At 38.3% G+C, this 20,140-nt stretch overlaps 1 protein-coding gene across 5 annotated transcripts in view; it reads right to left on the bottom strand.

The window, feature by feature from the left end:
* Nucleotides 1-20,140, bottom strand: part of LOC111159887 (mitochondrial calcium uptake 2) — a 155,933-nt gene that overhangs the window by 71,501 nt on the left and 64,292 nt on the right. For all 5 annotated transcript variants that reach the window (XM_022522550.1, XM_022522547.1, XM_022522549.1 and 2 more), the window contains 2 exons: nt 7,977-8,008; nt 7,795-7,870 (listed from right to left, as the gene is read on the bottom strand). In XM_022522550.1, the coding sequence (XP_022378258.1) occupies nt 7,795-7,870; nt 7,977-8,008 (108 nt within the window). The remainder of the gene's footprint in view (nt 1-7,794; nt 7,871-7,976; nt 8,009-20,140) is intronic.

Genomic DNA, 20,140 nt, shown 5'->3' with positions numbered 1-20,140 from the left:
TTGTGTCTGTCAAATAAATAAAATCTTAAAAAAAAATCTAGTTTGTCTGATATAATACACCCATTTCTTTTGACATCCATTAGCATAAATGGTTCTCATCCCTTCCCTTTCAGTCTGTAGGTGTCTTTAGGTCTAGAGTGAGTCTCTTGTAGGCAGCGTATAGATGGTTCTTATGTTTTTTACTCATTCAGTCACCATATGTCTTTTGATTGGAGCATTTAAGTCCATTTACATTCAGAGTGATTATTGATAGATATAAATTTAGTGCCACTGTATTACCTGTAAAGTTGTTTCTGGAGATTTTCTCTGTTCCTTTCTAGTCTTCGTTGCTTTTTGTCTTTCTTTCCCACTCAACGAGTCCCCTTTAATATTTCTTGTAGGGCTGGTTTAGTGGTCACAAACTCCTTTAGTTTTTGTTTGTCTGGGAAACTATCTCTCTTATTTTGAATGACAGTCTTGCTGGATAAAATACTCCTGGCTGCATATTTTTCTCATTCAACATGTTGAATATATCATGTCAGTCCCTTGCTGGCCTGCCAAATTTTTTTTTCCCCCCTAAAGATTTTATTTATTTGGAAGAGAAAGAGAGTGAGAGCGAGAGAGAGAGAGAGTGCGAGTGTGTACATGAAAGCACAGATGGGGGGGTCGGAGGGAGCTGGAGAAGCAGACTCCTAGATGAACAGGGAACTTGACGTGGGGCTTGATCTGACGACCCTGGGATTATGACTTGAGCCAAAGGTAGATGACTGACTGAGCCACCCAGGTGCCCACAGTGTGCCAAGTTTCTGTGGTAAGTTCGCTGCTAAATTTATCTGTCATGCTTAGTAAATTAGGGATTTCTTTTCCCTTGCTGCTCTCAGGATGTTTACCTTATCTGTGGATTTTATAAATTTTACTAAGATGTCTTGGCACTGGCTTGCTTTTGTTGATTTTGATGAGGGTTCTCTGTGCCTCCTGGATCTGGATGCCTGTTTCCTTCCCCAGATTTGGGAACTTTTCAGCTCTAAGTTCCTCAAAGAAACCCTTTGCCCCCCTTCCTTCTTTTCTTCTTCTGGGACTCCTATGATACAAATATTATTATGCTTTATGAAGTCGCAGAGTTTCCTAAGTCTACATTTGTGATCCAATATTTTTCTTTCCCTCTTCTTTTCAGCTTCATTATTTTACATAATTTTATTTTCTTTTATCACTTATTCATTCTTCTGCTTCTTCCATCATTGTGGTCATTACATTCAGTTGGTTTTGCATCTCAGTTACAGCATTTTTTATTTTGACCTGACTAGTTTTTAGGTTTTTTATCTCTGTAGTAAGGGACTCCCTGGTGTTGTTTATGCTTTTATCAAGCCCAGCTAGTATCCTTACAATTGTTTTAAGTTCTGGTTCAGGCATCTTACTTAGATCCGTTTCAGTAAGATTCCTGGCCGTGACCTTTTCTTTTTCTTTCTTTTGGAATGAATTCCTCCATCTTGGCATTTTGTCTAGGTCTCTGTCTTCTGTGTGCTGGCAAAGCCTATTATGTTCCCTGCTTCTGAGACTAATGGCTATATTAAGACATTGTACACTGTCCAGGGCCTGGCACCTTGGGAAGTGTCTCTGGTGTATGCTGTGTGCACTATGCTTTTGGGTTTTGGCTTATCTTTCCCTCAGGTCAGTCCTATGCAGTTTCTCTTTGCTGCTCTGAGGAGTGTTTGGACTTTGTCTACTGTGTAGCAAATTTTAACTAGGTGTGTTTTGGTCCGCTTGTTAAAAGAGGCTAGATCCTGTTTCCACTAGAGCTGAAGCTTTGCAGCCTTCTATGGTCAGCCGACTTGGTGTGTGTGTGGTGGGTTTGTGCTGGTCCTCTGGAGGAGGGGGCCCACTGCTACTCTGGCTCTCAGGCACACTTGTCTTAGTAAAAAAGCACCTGAAGAGCGCTTGGAGCTTGGTGTAAGCGGCTCAAGCCTTCACTGTGGGCACTGTGTTGCTCACTGAAGTCGGACTGTGCTGATGGGCAGTGGAGAGGGGAGTTTGTGCCCACCACTATTCAGGAAACCCTCACAGAAAAGTTATCAGTCTCTTCTTGTGTGTCCCAGACATTCTTCAGATCCCTGCCTTCATCCTGTCTGTGTCTGAGCTGCCTGCCCACCTGGCAGCACAGTGCTCCTGTGTTGTATCTCAGAAGACTGTCTGGGTTTCAAAACTCCAAATTTTAGGGACCAGGTATGGCATGGACCCACACTGATCCTCTGGGGAAGGGTCTTGCTGCATTGTGGCTGGTGTGGGTTTGTTGTCCCAGAAGGGCAGTCACACAAATACACAGAGGCTTGGAGTTTATGGTAAAGCATAACAAAAAGTAAGCATCCAGGTTAGCTGCCCTGAGCAGGTGCTTCTGCTTCTATGCTAATGAGTGGGGCAGCTCAATGGCACCTGCCAGTTCTTTCGTCCCCTGAGAAGCAGTGCTGTCTCTCCCAAACTCTAAGAAGGGGAACTGTCTCTGCCAGTGTGACCCAGGGGATCCTTAGACCACGTTGTCTGGTCCTGGGCCTCTGCCCTCTTCCTTCACAGGAGCACCAATATGCCTGCCAGGCTCAAGTGACTTTTAAAACTTCAGTCCTTGAGCTCTGCTGCTTGTAAAAACGTCTAACAATCAGCCCCTCATTTTCCCAGTCATTGGTGCTGGGGAAGCACTTTTCTTGTGCAATCCCCTGCATGGCTCCTGTTTGCTCTCGTGTGCACTACCATCCCACCCAAGATCAGGGCTCCCTGCCCCCTGCAGCACCTGCGATTCTTTTCTTCCCCAAATCATGTCGCTGTATTGCCTACCTTCCATGCTGTGGCCTCTTTTCTTCCTCCAGTTTGTGCAGTTTGTTCTCTCAGTCCTCAGATCAGTTTCTTGGATGTTCAGAGTGATCTGTATTTATCTGGCTGTGTTCATGGGACAAGGCAAGCATACTACTCTGCCCTCTTAACTCTTCTTCCACTAAATGCTATTTGTAAATTGATTTTACTACCTGTATATGACTTTGGGCAGGTTACTTAACCCCTTTGTGCCTCAGTTAACCCAGCTATAAAATGGGGGTATGAAATGAAGATAGCTTCCTCAAAGGAATGTTGTGAGGATTAAATGTAGTAATACATGTAAGAAGGTCAGTATAGTATCTGATACATAGGAAACCTTTAGTAAGTATTTGTAGCTGTTAAAATTGTTATTGATCATGTACATTTGTTTTGGAAGGAAGTACTTACAGCACCGCACTGGTGAGGTCACTCCCGTGGGTGAGTCCCTGACTGACCACTCCTTCTCAAGCCTTATAAAGGGGCCCTCTCTTTTTCTGTGCGTTCTTTAAACTGAGCTGTTTTTTTTTAAATATTATTTTAAAAATTTCTTTTAAAAAAGATTTTGTTTATTTGACAGAGCGATCACAAGTAGGCAGGGAGGCAGGCAGAGAGAGGAGGAAGCAGGCTCTCCACGGAGCAGATAGTCCGATGTGGGGCTCGATCCCAAGACCCTGGGATCATGACCTGAGCTGAAGGCAGAGGCTTTAACCCACTGAGCCACCCAGGCGCCCCTTAAACTGAACTTTTATCTCAGGGCCTCTTCTCTCCTAAGTGCTTCCTGTATGGTTGCATCTGCAACAGCGGCTTCAGGGGTCATTTATGGCTGACAATTCTTTTTTTTTTTTCTTTTAACATTTTATTTATTTATTTGAGAGAGAGAGCAAGCACAAGCAGGGGCGGAGAGAGAGAGGGAGAAGCAGACACCCCTGCTGAGCAAGGACCCCAATGAGGGGCTCAATCCTAAGGCCATGGGGTCATGACCTGAGCCAAAGGCAGACAACCAACTGACCAAGCCACCCAGGCATCCCTAGATGTCTGAATATTCTTTTTTTTTCTATTTTTATTTATTTTTTAAATTTCTTTTTCAGTGTTCCAGAATTCATTGTTTATGTACCACACCCAGTGCTCCATGCAACACGTGCCCTCCATAATACCCTCCAGCAGGCTCATCAAACCTCCCACCCCCAGCCCCTCCAAAACCCTCAGATTGTTTTTCAGAGTCCATAGTCTCTCATGGTTCGTCTCCCTCTCCAATTTCCCCCAACTCCCTTCTCCTCTCCATCTCCCCAAGTCCTCTGTGTTATTTCTTATGCTCCACAAATAAGTGAAACCATATGATAATTGACTCTCTCTGCTTGACTTATTTCACTCAGCATAATCTCTTCCTGTCCCATCCATGTTGATACAAAAGTTGGTTATTCATCCTTTCTTATGGAGGCTTAATACTCCACAGTGTATATGGACCACATCTTCCTTATCCATTCGTCCGTTGAAGGGCATCTTGGGTCTTTCCACAGTTTGGTGACTGTGGCCATTGCTGCTATGAACATTGGGGTACAGATGGCTCTTCTTTTCACTACATCTGTATCTTTGGGGTAAATACCCAGTAGTGCAATTGCAGGGTCATAGGGAAGCTCTGTTTTTAATTTCTTAAGGAATCTCCACACTGTTTTCCAAAGTGGATGTACCAACTTGCATTCCCACCAACAGTGTAAGAGGGTTGCCCTTTCTCCACATCCTCTCCAACACACGCTGTTTATTGTCTTGTTAATTTGGGCCATTCTAACTGGTGTAAGGTGGTATCTCAATGTGGTTTTGATTTGACTCTCCCTGATGGTTAGTGATAATGAACATTTTTTCATGTGTCTGTTAACCATTTCTATGTCTTCTTTGGAGAAGTGTCTGTTCATGTCTTCTGCCCATTTTTTGATATGATTATCTGTTTTGTGTGTGTTGAGTTTGAGTTCTTTATAATCCTGGATATAAGCCCTTTGTCGTATTGTCATTTGCGAATATCTTCTCCCATTCCGTGGGTTGCCTCTTTGTTTTGTTGACTGTTTCCTTTGCTGTGTGTCGGAATATTCTTAAATCTGAACTCAGTATGTCCTAAACTGGACTCATTCCTCGCCCTTCCCTCCCCACACTTAGTCCTTTCCCTATGACCCATGTGTCTTGGTGAATGGCACATTCAGCTTGCTGATCAAACCAGAAACTTGGGCACCATACACGATTCTGTTTTCTTTGTCCCCTCTCATATCCAATCAGTCATTAAGTCCTACCAATTCTATCACCAAAATACCTATAAAATCTATACTCTTCTCTCCATTTTTACTACCTCTTCTCTAGCATATAACCCCTTGCTGTTAATGCAAAACCTCTTGTTTCTTTTGCTTCCTCCTCAATCCATTCACCACCCAGCTGCTAGAGTGACTGTTCTCATCTGATTTGTCACTTTCTCATTTTTTAATGGCAATCTACTCTTCTTAGGATAAGGTCTAAATTCTTTTTTTTTTTTTTAAAGATTTTATTTATTTATTTGACAGAGAGATCACAAGCAGGCAGAGAGGCAGGCAGAGAGAGAGGAGGAAGCAGGCTCCCCGCCGAGCAGAGAGCCCGATGTGGGGCTCGATCCCAGGACTCTGAGATCATGACCTGAGCCGAAGGCAGCGGCCCAACCCACTGAGCCACCCAGGCGCCCCAAGGTCTAAACTCTTTAATACGTCCTGTAAAGGGATGTATGATTTAGGCTCTGTGTACCTCTCTGGCTTATGTCCTACCATTCTCAACAGCCTCATCACCCTTTCCAAAATAGTATCTATTCTCTTTGTTTATACATCTGCATGCTGGTGTATGCTTCATCTTTCCTGATTCAACCAATCTCCTACTTCTCTACTTCTACCCAAGCTTTCCTACCGTGCTCTCTGAAATTCTCTTTCCACAGTACACATCTTTAATCTATTTACTGCATGTGCAGTCTTGCCTTATCCAAAATCTGGATCTCTCTACTAAGGGTACTGGTACCTCTGCAGACTTCTAAAATGGAGGTTATTTATTTTTTTCTACCTCAGTGCTAATTCCAGACCTTTTCCCTTCTAACCTCTTATAAAAACTTTGTGTCTTTGAGGTTAATTCCATCCAGCCAGGCCACCTTTTATTTTTCTTCTTAGTGGTCATCTACCTAAGTTCCCTCTCATCATCTTTTAGTCCCTGAAGACTTTAGTACTTGATTCACTGTCCTTCTCTCTGAAAATACCCTCTCTCTCAGATCCTTGAGAACTTTCACTATGTTAACTTTGCAATCTACTTCTGCTTTAGTCATCTAATTCCAGGACCACACCTAGAACCCTGAAATCTGCTGGAACCGTTTCATCTGTGAAATGATAAATCTAAACACTTTATGACTGCAAGTTCTTTTCTACTCTTGGACTCCTACTATACCTATTCTTCAACCTCACTGGCAGCTCCCTCTTGACTGCCCCACTTTCTTCTTTTCATCTCCCTTTTACTTTCTTTTACTATTCTACTTTATTCTCCATTATCTTGCTTAGATTCCATGGCTCATTACTAAAAACCCCTCTTGCCCTCAACAGCCTTACCCCCTGTCTGTGACTCTTCTTCCACCCATTTGCTCAGCAAAATCCTAAATCCAGTACAAATGTCCAACATTTCTGTTCCTACATGTAGCCTGCAGGAAGATCATCACACAATTGCACTGACTGGTGACTTTTCTTTCATGACCTACACTATCTTCTGATCCCTTCAGGTTTCCCAGAACTCTATGTTTCTCTGGTCTGGTCTCTTTCCTAACCACAGAAGCTACTTCAAACCTTCTTTCTCCATATGTCCTACTTTATAAAAAAAATAAAACCTATCCAGAACAACCTGCTTTTACTTCCTGCCACTAAATTTGCAAATGCCTGCATTAAATTACCCACCTGTTCATCCTTTCCTACTGATAAAATGAAAAAAGCTATGCACCCTGTGGAATGCTGATCCTTCCATTTTTGATGTGATCCCTTTTCTCACATTTTCTAGGATTCTCTCCCATTCACACTTCCTTTCTCTTATATCTTATTAGGTATTATATAATTATATTGCTATATTATATATAATATATTATGTATGTTTCCCTCTCATCAATAAGATATATGCTCAAGTATCTTCATCTAACATTTTATTATATATGTTTCCCTCTCATCGATAAGAAATGTGCTCAAGTATCTTCATTTAACATTAAACAACATTCCTCTGGCCTTCTATCTCCACCCTCAGCTACTGACCTTTAAATCTCCTTGCTCACACCCATGTCTCTCAAGTGGCCTGAACTTACTTTTTTCTTTCCCTAACACTTTCTCCTCTTGACTTTTGTGATAACATTCTCCTGATTCTCCTCTACTTCTCTGGTCATTCTGCCCTTGTCTCTTTCACGAGCACTACTTCCTCTTCTACTCCCTTAAAAGCTGGTGTTCCTCTGGATCTCTCTGAGGCCTTCACTTGCTACATTCCTCCTCCCCAAGCTTTAATTAAAATTGATGTTTTAATAATTAAGCTGTAATCTCTCAGAGAGTTTGAGAAAATTATTTCTCAATGAACTTTTTTTTTGTTTGTTTTTTTTTATTTTATTTTATTTTATTTATTTGACAGAGAGAAACACAGCAAGAGAGGGAACACAAGCAGAGGGAATGGGAGAAGGAGAAGCAGGCAGGCAGCCCGATGTGGGGCTCGAACCCAGGACCCTGGGATCGTGACCTGAGCCGAAGGCAGACGCTTAATGACTGAGCCACCCAGGCACCCCTCAATGAACGTTTTATTATGATTTAAAAATATCTATTAAAGAACTTGGCATTAAAAATCTATTAAAAAGAACATGGCATTTTCTACATTGGCTCTCTACCATACAGTTGCAGACTTCACAACAACCCCTTAACAATACTCTGGTTAGATGAAACAAGTAGAAATTTAACAAATCAAAATTACCTTTATCACCAAGGTCTCTAAAAAAGGTTGATCCACAACGAGCTGGTTGGATTCCTGCCAGTATATCCTCGATATCCTTTGAATACACATTGAAATTTTTAAATTTTAACTTATAAAAGTTCATTTTCTATGTCACCAAAAAACAGAAAGGAAGAAAGAACTCTCCCACACACATTGCTTACCTTTTTTGTCAGCTTCTTCACTGAAGTTTTACCTATAGTAAAAAAGAAACATTATTTAGTACCCATATTCCTTGGTAAAACTCAACTTCCACAAAGAAAGAAAATTATTTAAAAGACAAAACAAACAACTAGGGTGCCTGGGTCGCTCAGTTGTTAAGTGTCTGCCTTTGGCACAGGTCATGATCCCAGGGTCCTGGATTCGAGCCCCACATCCCCACACTGGGCTCCCTGCTCAGTGGGAAGCCTGTTTCTCCCTCCTACTTCCCTCTCTCGCTGTGTCTCTGTCAAATACATAAATAAAATCTTAAAGAAAAAAACAACTAAATATTTGTAAGAAAATAAAACTTTGGCGAGTTAGCTAATATCTTTAAACCAAAGTTAAGAGCCAGAGAATTCTAAGTCTAAACACAAAGACACTATGGATTTTTTAAGACCTACTTTCCAATTTCACTCACCCTATTTCAGACATATAAAATCTTATCACCATTTTTGACTTCTCTTAGTTGTCTGCATCATAAATAAATTCTTACCAATATGATTTAAAAAAACTTTTTGCTTTCACTGATTAAAAAAATTCACATTCATCTCTTAGAAAGCTACATTTTTGAACCCTAAAAAGTTCTCTTAAGTTTGCAGTCCTCTAGTAAATTTAAAAGTCTAGCCAATATGACTATCCATTCTAAAATTATTTTTAATAATCTTCTATTGGATAGCAGAGATTTATAATTCTTTCAAGTGTTTAGCCATCCTCTTTATTGCTTACATCATTTTCTTCTTATCCACTATAATTCTAAAGCATTGAGTTGCTTCTTTTGTTGAGATTTATAGCCTCAAGTCATTGACACATCTAGAATACTGAAAAATGTTTTATGTTGTTTCTTACATAAGCCACAAGCATCACAAACTTCCCTTTCTGGTCTCAAGATTATCTTATCTATGAAGTTCTTTCAGTACAATTACAAAGTCTCTGAAAGTTTAGGAGACAGGTTAAAAAAAATGAATACTTTTAGATGTACCTTTTCTGTACTTCAGGATGCTTAATTTGGACTATAAATCTACTGGGGACAAATTCTATCATTTGCTGTTAATAAACTGTGAAGATTTTAGCTTTGCATCATTAATGAAAAACATAGTTGCAAATATGACTATATCATTTTTAGAAACATTTATGACCATGTTTATAAACTTAGGTGTTACTATTTTGGGATAATTTTATTTATTTTTATTTTTTATTTTTTAAAGATTTTATTTATTTATTTAACAGAGATCACAAGTAGGCAGAGAGGCAGGCAGAGAGAGAGAGAGAGAGAGAGAGAGAGAGAGAGAGAGAGAGAGGAGGAAGCAGGCTCCCCGCCAAGAAGAGAACCTGATGTGGGGCTTGATCCCAGGACCCTGGGATCATGACCAGAGGCAAAGGCAGAGGCTTTAACCCACTGAGCCATCCAGGCGCTATTTTGGGATAACTTCAAAGTATGTGTCACCCAATGATAACCCCAGATTCTAATGTTAGGTGCTAATATACCCTTTGACCATCAAATAGACAAAATTATCATTTACATTACAACCTAAGGGTTTATGTGAATGTGTATATAGAAATATGTGGTAATACAATGCTAGTAACAAATCCCAGATAACTATGTAATAGATATATTTTATCTATCTTTGTATATTCTATTAAAAAAAAAAACCTGATGATTCACATTCCTTATATTGCTTTTCTTCAAGTCATGTTCAAATTATTCATTACCAGAGGCACTTTTATTTTTAGACAATTAAGGTTACTCCCCAGAGATTAATCCTTGTATCTAAATGAAACAAGTATTCTAAGAAGTAATAATTGACATATTGAAGGTGACAATATGGATGGTTTCTAAGTAATAAGATTATTTCTAGGGGGTCTTATAGTTGCTTCATACCTAGATTTCTTTTTGGTCTTTTAAAAATCTTTGTGTTTCAAAAAATCCTACTTGAAACTGTATGAGGAAAGAAGGTAGCATTTGCTTCCCTGCAGCTAGAAGTCTAGAGGCCAAATACCTAAGCCAGTAAAATTCAATACTATTTAAATACAACACAACAATAAGGTTGTGAATTAGTTGATAATGTAACACCAGAATCACATGTAAGAATGAAATTGTAAAACCCTATTGAGGCAGATTCCATATTTGTCCTTCCTTTTATGTAGTCCAGTGATTGGCATTTTAAGTATCTGCTGAATAATCAAGCAAAAACTAGAAAACATTCCAGAATGTCTTCTTATTCAGATCCCTGCCTTTAAGTGGTTAATCATTTATTATCCTCATTTTATAAATTAAACAAGTAAGACTGACTGATACGCAAGAGGAATTAGGTCACAATATGGACACTAGATTTTTCTTCTCATCCAGATTTTCCAAAAACAGGTATAAGATGCCTTCAGTTCCATTAAAGTAGTAATTGGGAACCACATTCAACACTTGAGGAAACTTCATAGAACTGAATGATTAGGCATGAGATGATTAGAGAGGTAACACTGGTTATTTCATGTTGATTACAAGTTCTGCTTGGTACCTGAATATGTATTTTATTATCAAAAATGGAGAAACTGTGTACCTAGTGAGCTTTTTTCTTTTTTTTTTTTTTTAAAGATTTTATTTATTTATTTGATAGACAGAGATCACAAGTAGGCAGAGAGGCAGGCAGAGAGAGAGGAAGGGAAGCAGGCTCCCCACTGAGCAGAGAGCCCCATGTGGGGCTCGATCCTAGGATCCTGGGATCATGACCTGAGGCGAAGGCAGAGGCTTTAACCCACTGAGCTAACCAGGCGCCCCGAGTGAGCTTTTCTTATAAAAAATACTTTTTCAGAATGGAATCAATAATTAGAAAAAGGCTAAGAAATTATTGTAGCTGACAAAATGAGGTCATTCTCTTATATAAAATTCATTTTTAGAAAAAAAAATTAATGAGTTCCCAGAATGAACATCTAATTTCTCTTGTTTTTTTTCTTTCTTCTAAGTTAATAAACTTTTCCTTGAGTAAGAGAAGGGGTTATAGTGTTTCAAACCCAGAACACTAGGTTAGAGGGTATCTCACCAAAAACCAAGGAGACCACAGATTTTCAAAGGAAGAGGTCCATGGTCTGATCTGTGGTATGATGAGCCACAACTTTGTTCTTCTGACAGCAATTATAAACACCAGGACGTTTCAAATATACCCAAATAATTTTGGCCCCATTTTTCTATTTAAGAGTGAAACCTATCTGTACATAATCTGAAATTTTTATGTGTGTTTGTTTGGTCTGTCTGGTTTTTTTGGAGGGAGGGGAAAACTGCTTTTCTTTCTTTGGTTACTTCTACTTTCACATACATAAAAAACCCAGTCTTTTTATATGCATATGTATATATGTAGTCATATATGGAAATAACAGAATGGGGAAAAACTTAACAGCAATAAGGTAGAGCTAGAGTTGAAGCTGTAATGTTTTATTATATGAGGATGAAGACTGGGAAATACATTGTGGCTTTTCTTGGCAGGGGAAGGCACAGATCTTGAAGATCTATGAAGCACTACAATGGAATTCTGGCTCAGGAAGTAGAATGTTTTTAAAGGTCTCCACCTCTTGCTGAGATTCCACCATGTGGGTTTCACTGTTTACAGAGGATTTCTGAAGTAAAAATCAGGAACAAGCCCATCTTGTTACAGGCAAACAGCCATTTTAATACTTAAAATAAGTAAAACTACGTTAATACATAGTAAGTACTGTTACAGGTCAAATAAATCTTTACCTCTAGCAAAATGAAATTGAATTAGATACCAGTAATGATGTTTTTATAGTTACAGTCATCAAATAATTTTATTTTGGCTAGAGGTAAAGATTTATTTGACCTGTAACAGTACTTACTATGTATTAACGTAGTTTTACTTATTTTAAGTATTAAAATGGCTGTTTGCTAGCCAAAATAAAATTATTTGATGACTGTAACTATAAAAACATCATTACTGGTATCTAATTCAATTTCATTTTGCTAGAGGTAAGTGGACTTTTTTTTTTTTTTTAAAGATTTTATTTATTTATTTGACAGAGAGATCACAAGCAGGCAGAGAGGCAGGCAGAGAGAGAGGAGGAAGCAGGCTCCCCACTGAGCAGAGAGCCCGACGCGGGGCTCGATCCCAGGACTCTGAGATCATGACCGGAGCCGAAGGCAGCGGCCTAACCCACTGAGCCACCCAGGTGCCCCGAGGTAAGTGGACTTTTGATATATAACAATTAGACAAGAGAGACACTGCCATCATTTTATATCTTTTGCATGAATATATGAACAACCTGGTATCAATGTCAGAATTAGTATAAGACAGAACTAGTTACTCCAATACTTGTTTGAATTCAGTCACAGCAATTATGGAGACTGAGGGAGAAAATGACACATTAGCAAAACAAACTTCAGTACTAGTAAAAGTGATAACTGGAGGGAAAAAAAGGAGGGCAAATTAAGAGGTGCTATTTTCCTTCAACAAAGCATGTGGCTTACTCATTTCTGCTGTAATATTTAAATAGGGGGAACAAGAACTATCCTCTGGTTGGTATTTTTTCTAGAGGGAGACAGTGATCTCCTAAAATGTCTGAAAGTGGCTTACTTCTCAACTTTGCTAAACTGCTCTTCAAATACATTTAAGTTATTTTTGAAGGGGAAAAATGTGACTTTTTTTGCAACCTCAAGTACTGTGAAATAATAACAACAACATTATACACAACAAATTAATTACAGTTTAAGAGCAGCTAAGAAACTAAATAATGGGGGGGGTGGGTGCCTGGGTGGCTCAGTCGTTAAGTGTCTGCCTTTGGTTCAGGTCATGATGCAAGGTCCTGGTATCGAACCCCACATTAGGCTCCTTGCTGAGCAGGAAGCCTGTTTCTCCCTCTTTCACTCCCCCTGCTTGCGTTCCCTCTCTCGCTGCGTCTCTGTCTGTCAAATAAATAAATAAAATCTTAAAAAAAAAAAAAAAAAGAAACTAAATAATGGGGAATGCTTCTCCAAATAAGAGAAGCTGAAGGATTAGCATGAATTAACTCAGAGAAGTGGGGTTAAAAGCATTCTGGGAACAGCATGTGCAGTACTGAGACAGGGAGAGTTGGAATACTCTAGAAACAGAGAGTAGGGCTTGTCAGTCACTTCTATTGTGATGAGGAGGGTGAGGGCGAGTGGCAGTTTTGGTGGCAGGAAGCTGAGGTAATTGGTATCTAAAGACTTCTATTTTCTCTTTGAGTAGGTAATCAGGTAGTTTGCTAGAACATGTATGAGAAAGTGTAAGAAAACTTAGCATGATGCATCAGAGATCACTAGTATTAAAGAAAAACAACTGATTTTCATATAGAGAGGCAATAACCTGACCCTGATAACTCACTAATTTTAGTAGTTCTATTATTTGTAGATGCTTTGGGATTTTCTATAAGGATGTCTCTGACCAAATATAGCTTTAGCTCTTCCTTTTAAAATCTATACGCTTCATTTTTTTTCTTGCCTTTCGGCACTGGGTAGGACTTCTAGTACAGTGTTGAATCTAAGTGGCAAGAGTGGAGAGCCTTGCCTAGTTCTTGATCGCGGGGGCAAAGCAGTCAAACTTTCACCATTAAAAATGATATTAGCAACTGACTTAATGTCTGTATGGCCTGTTAGGACCTAGCCTCAAAACTGCCAGACTATCATTTCCATGTGTGTCCTGTGAATTGAAGCAGTTACAAAGTTTCAAGGAGAGGGGACAAAGGCTCCACTCTTGCTGGCAAAATTGTGGAAGAGCATATAGGGCCAGAAATAGTACTGCAGCCATTTTTGGAAATACAATCTGCCACAGCACCTTAACTGACTTATCACCTCATGTGCAATACAATCTTGGGTTCTTTACCAGAAGAAACTCTATCCATTCTTCTCATACCTTCTGTTAAGTCCTGATTACTCCAGTCCTTACTGACCTCTCCACTGAAATTTCACCACACTGAAGACCCACTTAGACCCACTCTTATATTAGATTATAAATTCTACAACAATATCTGTTTTATTCACCACTATATCCCAATGCCCAACACAGTGCTTATGGGTTTTAAACCGGTTCTTCTCACACAGGAGAATGCATACTCCTCAGATGGGGGTGGGCTGGTGATGAGCCAGGGTACTTGGAAGTTTTAAGTTATTTGCCATGATGCAGTTTGATAACTACGGGAATCCTTATTGGGCTCCATCTTAGGTATGTGTGTGTTTCTAAGAAAGCCTGGGGTAGAAATGTTTAAGGGTGTAGAATGACCGACTAGAAAATCTGGTACTTTTGTATAGTGTTCAAATGCTGTGAGAGCAGATTATACCTACAACCCTGGTCTACTCAGGTACTGACTTCATGTTTAACTGGAGGAATGGGAGTAAGACTTCTTAGTGAGTCTTTGAAGGCCTAACATAGCAACTCTTTTTTTGGAAAATGTGTTTATCATCAATCTGTGCTTTTAAAACTTTTAATTGTACTAAAAAAAGCTACTGCCTGTAAATCAGTTCACTTTTCTATTAGAATTGCAGTAGATGAATGTTTTGGTTTACATACCTGCTTAGACCTACAAGAAATTAGTTCTCTCATATTAGAAAAGCATATAGTCATGTTTTTATTATTTTATTGTCTCCTTTATGTTTTCTAAAGTATAATAATTTTAAAACCATTATTTTTAATTGGGTACAAGAGCTGGTATATTTTTATACATGCATTTTGTATAGCTTTATTATATTTTGATATATTTCATATACCACAAAAGCCATCCATTAAGCTGTATAGTTCAATAGTTTTCATATGTTCAGAATTGTACAATCATCACCACAATCTAATTTCAGAACATGTCATCACCCCAGAAGAATGAAAATCCATTAGCAGTCACTCTTCACCCCCTAATCCTAGGGAACTGCTAATCTACTTTCTGTCTCTATAGATCTGCCTATTCTGGACATTTCATATAAATGGAATCATACAGTTACATTTGTGACTAGCTTCTTTCATTTAGCATAATGTTCTCAAGGTTCATGGATGTTGTAGCATGTATCAGTACTTCACTGTACTTCATTTATTTTATTTTTTTTAAGATTTTATTTATTTATTTATTTATTCGACAGAGAGACAGAGCACAAGTAGGCAGAGCAGCAGGCAGAGAGAGAGGGAGAAGCAGGATCCCAGCCAAGCAGGGAGCCCGATGCGAGACTCGATCCCAGGACATGAGCCAAAGGCAGGTGCTTAACGGACTGAGCCACCCAGGTGTCCCAGTACTTCATTTTTTTTTTTTTTTTTAAATTTTTTTTTTTTTAAGATTTTATTTATCTATCTGACAGAGAGACAGAGATCACAAGAAGGCAGAGAGGCAGGCAGAGAGAGAGAGAGGGAGAAGCAGGCTCCCTGCTGAGCAGAGAGCCCGACGCGGGGCTCGATCCCAAGACCCTGAGATCATGACCTGAGCCGAAGGCAGAGGCCTAACCCGCTGAGCCACCCAGGTGCCCCAGTACTTCATTTTTTAAAAGAGCCGGATAATACTTCATTGTGTGAATCTACCACATTTTGTTGATCCATTCATCTGCTGGTGGACATTTAGGTTGTTTCTGTTTTTTGGCTATTGTGAATAACGTTGCTACATGTACAAGTTTTTGTGTGGAGGTATGTTTTTACTTCTCTTGGATGGTATACCTAGGAGTGGAAATGCTGGGTCATATGGTAATTCTATGTTTAATAGTTTGAGGAAATGCTGAATTGTTCCCCAAAGTGACTGCACCAGTTTACGTTCTATAAGTAACGTGTGAAGATTCCAATTTCACCACATCCTTGTCAAAGACTGGTATTTTAATATAAGAAATCTGAAGCATAAACTTAAAACTAAAGGAAATCTAGAATATCTTGAAATCACAATGGGCTATGTGAGACAGGGTACTGTCTCAGAGGTGCCCCAACAACGAATGTACACAGGTTTGAACTGCATGGGTCCAATTATACATGGGTTTTTTCAATAAATACATAGTACTGTAAATGTATTTTTTCTTCCTTATGATTTTTTAATAACATTTTTTCTCTAGCTTACTTTATCATAAGAATACAGTGTAAAATATGTATAAAATATGTATAACAAAATATGTGTTATTTGACTATGTTATCAGTGAGGCTAATAGTAATGGAGTTACTGGAGAGTCAAAAGTTATATATGGATTTTTGACTACACGGAGGGTTGGCACTCCAAACTGTATTGTTCAAGGACCAATTGCACTAGTGAAGAATCTACTTCAAACACAACTAGTAAATTGAAACTAAGCATAAGCTCTAGTCAATTTAAAAAGCGTAAGACAGACTAAGAAGTTTCTTTAAAATGTAAGTTTCAGGGACGCCTAGGTGGCTCAATCATTTAAGTGGCTGCCTCTGGCTCAGGTCATGATCTCAGGCTCCTGGGATCAAGCCCCATGTCGGGCTCCCTCTCAGTAGGGAGTCTGCTTCTCCCTCTCCCTCTGTGTCCCCACCAAATAAATAAATAAAATCATCAGAAAAAAATAAAATGTAAAAAAAAAATAAGTTTTGGGGCACTAGGCTAGTTCAGTCAGAAGAGTGTGCAACTCTTGATCTTAGGGTCATGAGTTTGAGCCCCAGATGGGTGTAGAGATTATTTAAAAATGAATAAATATATTAAGAAAAACTCAAAAAAATAAAATGTAGGTTTTATTATTGGGAAGATGTAATTGGGCCTAAACCCTATTGTCTCTTTAAGAAAACCTATAGAAACAACTATATAGAACTCTTCTTAGTCACACAACAGCATTTAAAAAAAAAAAATGAAGTATTTCAGTAAAATCTTCCCTAATTTTTTCACTGAAAAAGAAAGAAGTTGGTGTAAGACTTCTTTAGGGAAACAGTCTTTTCAACAAATGGTACTGGAACAGCTTGGATGGATATCAAATGCAAAAGAATGAATTTGTACTCCTACCTCTTATCATATACAAAAATTACCTCAAAATGGACCATAGATCTAAATATAAGAACTAAAACTATAAAACTTTTAAAACAGGTGAAAATTTTTATGAACTTACAGTAAGGTTACAGTTTCTTTGATATGACACCACAGCACAAGCAACCAAAGGAAAAAATGGACAAATTGGACTTCATCAAAATTAAACATTTTTATGTGTTAAAGGAAACTATCAAAAAAGGGAAAAAGAAAACATACAAAATGGGAGAACATTTCTGCAAGTCATTTATCTGACAATGGTCTAGTATTCAAAATTTATAAAGAACTCTTACAACTCAACATTAAAAAGCTAAATAAGCCCAGTAAAAATGGGTAAAAAAGTATGAAGACATTTTTCCAAAGACATTCAAGTGACCAACAATTACACAAACAGATGTTCAGTATCATTCATTAGGACAATGCAAATGAAAACCACAAGGTAACACTTTACACTCACTAGGATGGCTATAATGAAAAACAAAAATTGGAAAATAACAAGTTTAGAGGAGGTGTAGAGAAAGTAGGACCCCCATACCCTCACATAAAAATGGTGTAGCCTCTGTGGAAAATAGTCTGGCAATTCCTCGAAAAGTTACACAGAATTAACATATGACTTAGTATTCCTCTCCTAGGTATACACCCAAGAAAAGTGAAAACATTATGTACACACACACACACACACACACACACACACACACACACACAAAACTTATACATGAATGTTCAGGGAAGTGTTTGGTTATCTATCATAACCAAAAAGTAGAAATAACCATCAACTGATAGATGAAAAAAGAATGTCGTATCCATAAAATACAGTATATTCAGCCATTAAAAAACTAAAGTAATATATGCTATAACATAATGAACCTTGAGAACATTATGCTAACTGAAAGAAGTCAGATACAAAAGGACAGATACTGTATGACTCCACTCATGCGGTATCTAGTATACAAATTCAGAGACAGGAAGCAGATTAGGAATATAACAAAGATAGGCAGAGAGAGGGAGATGGTGTTTAGTGACTGATCCCAGGGTCCTATCTCAAACCTTTGGAACCAACAACATCAGGGGAGGCAGGAACAGAACTTGAGATTTTTTTAATTTTTAAAAAGATTTTATTTATTTATTTGACAGAGAGAGAGAGATCACAAGTAGGCAGAGAGGCAGGAAGAGAGGTAGGCAGAGAGAAAGAGAGAGGAAGCAGGCTCCCTGCTGAGCAGAGAGCCCGATGTGGGGCTCGATCCCTGGACCCTGAGATCATGACCAGAGGCGAAGGCAGAGGCTTTAACCCACTGAGCCACCCAGGCGCCCCCAGAACTTGAGATTTTTAATAAGTGCTCCAGGAGAATTTACTCTCAAGCAAGTTATGAAATTCTTTGTTATCACATTTGATTAGAAAGAATCAAATTATACCTAATTTTACAGAGCTGGAAATAATCTCAGAGAGAACTGGAGACTAGCCCCAAATCAACAACTATAATAGTGGCAAAGATAAGAACTATGTATTTTAATTGCAGCCATTTTAAAATTTAAGATTCATTTGTGGAATTCCAAAAGTCCAAGATAAATCCGCAAAGACATAAGCAACTTTGGCACAGGCACCATAATAAATTCTATGGCCATCCTAATCACAACCCTTTTCAGAGTAAATTGCCAACAAGTTAAACTGAATTTGACTTACTTATTTATTTGCAATAAAATCTATGTTGTAAGTATAAATATAGGCATCCAACATATAGAGGTAAGGAACAGTCAGGACCAGCATGGGGCAAAATTCCTGTCTCTACTGGCCTTATTGCTCTTTTCCAACACTCCCAGGCATCTTTTCTGTGACTCATTTTTGCTTGCTCTTGGCTTTTAGTAACAGAGGGTTAAGCTGTGACTTCATTCTTAAGGGGATTTATATTATAAAAGAGCTCCTGTTTGTGGGAAAAAACTTTTCAAGAATTAAGCTAAAATCAAAGTCCAACAAGTGGTGGAACAGGTTTTTTTTTTTTTTTTTTTTTTTAAATGGGGTAATTGTAGCACTGAGTTTTCCCTCAATTATTATTACCAATAATGATTATAAAGTGTAGCCACATAAACAAGAGCTACAAACATCTGCTTTCTCTGTCTTAAGAAAGAGTTCTTAAGGTAAAAATCACTCTATTATCTCAGCCCAGACACTTTTGATTTTCCAAAGCTACATAAACTCATTAACATTTGTTTTTCAGTTTTTAACCATTGAAACTTTAGTTGAGCTACAACTAAAAAAACTTATTGTGTGTGGGGGTGCAATTTTGGGAATAATGCTTACTGCAAAATCTTTAAAAGATAAAAGAATGAAAGAATTAAAATCACTCATAATTCAAGAATTCAGATATAATTGCCAACATTTTTGCATTTTCCCTAAGAAGAATAACAATTTTATGAAGTAGCTAAAATTTCAGAGCTCCCTAAATGCCAGGAACTCAGTGCCCTACTTGTATGACATTACCAAATCTTTACACTTTGAGATAGGTACTAATAGCATTCCCATATCACTGATGAAGAAATTTAGGCTTGAAGAGCTTAAATAACTACCCACAGTCGCACTACTACTAAGTGGCAGAGTCAGCGTCCAAACTCAGTTTCTGTGCTATTACAGGACCTGCACTATCAACTATGCTATATAATAATACCACTGTTCTTTTTTCCCTCATCTGCATGCCGACTCTAACCATGCCTTGATCCTACTGGGTCCTCCAATCTATTTGATACCAACATCTTTTCATTATTCTTTACCTACTTATGTTGTAACTTTCCACCTGGCTGAGCTTCGATGGCCAACTATTGTAATTATTCCCTTGCTTCTATTTCCCTTTGTCATATACTCTTGGCTGACCTTTGTTAGATCCAACTCTCTGCCTTCTCCATCCCAACACTGTACAGCTGAACACAGAGAAAAGTAACCACAATCAGTTGATTTAGATTCATTTTATATTCATAAGTAATGATCTCAACTGGGATTATAATAAGGCTATTGGTGATCATATTACATTTCTCAATCCTTACAATCAAACCATACTGTTTTAGAAGACTAATTGGCAAAACTCCAATACTGCAACCCCTTCTTCACTCTCAGCTGATGACCTGGATTCTTAATTGACTGAGAAATGGAAAAATAACTTTTTTTTTTCCAAGATTTTTTTTTAAAATTTATTCA

This window comes from Enhydra lutris, unplaced genomic scaffold (genome assembly GCF_002288905.1).
Source record: "Enhydra lutris kenyoni isolate GAN:26980312 unplaced genomic scaffold, ASM228890v2 scaffoldscaffold71, whole genome shotgun sequence".
Lineage (NCBI taxonomy): Eukaryota > Metazoa > Chordata > Mammalia > Carnivora > Mustelidae > Enhydra > Enhydra lutris.
The sequence above is the reverse complement of the archived record's forward strand: the minus strand, read 5'-3'. Positions and strand labels throughout refer to the sequence as shown.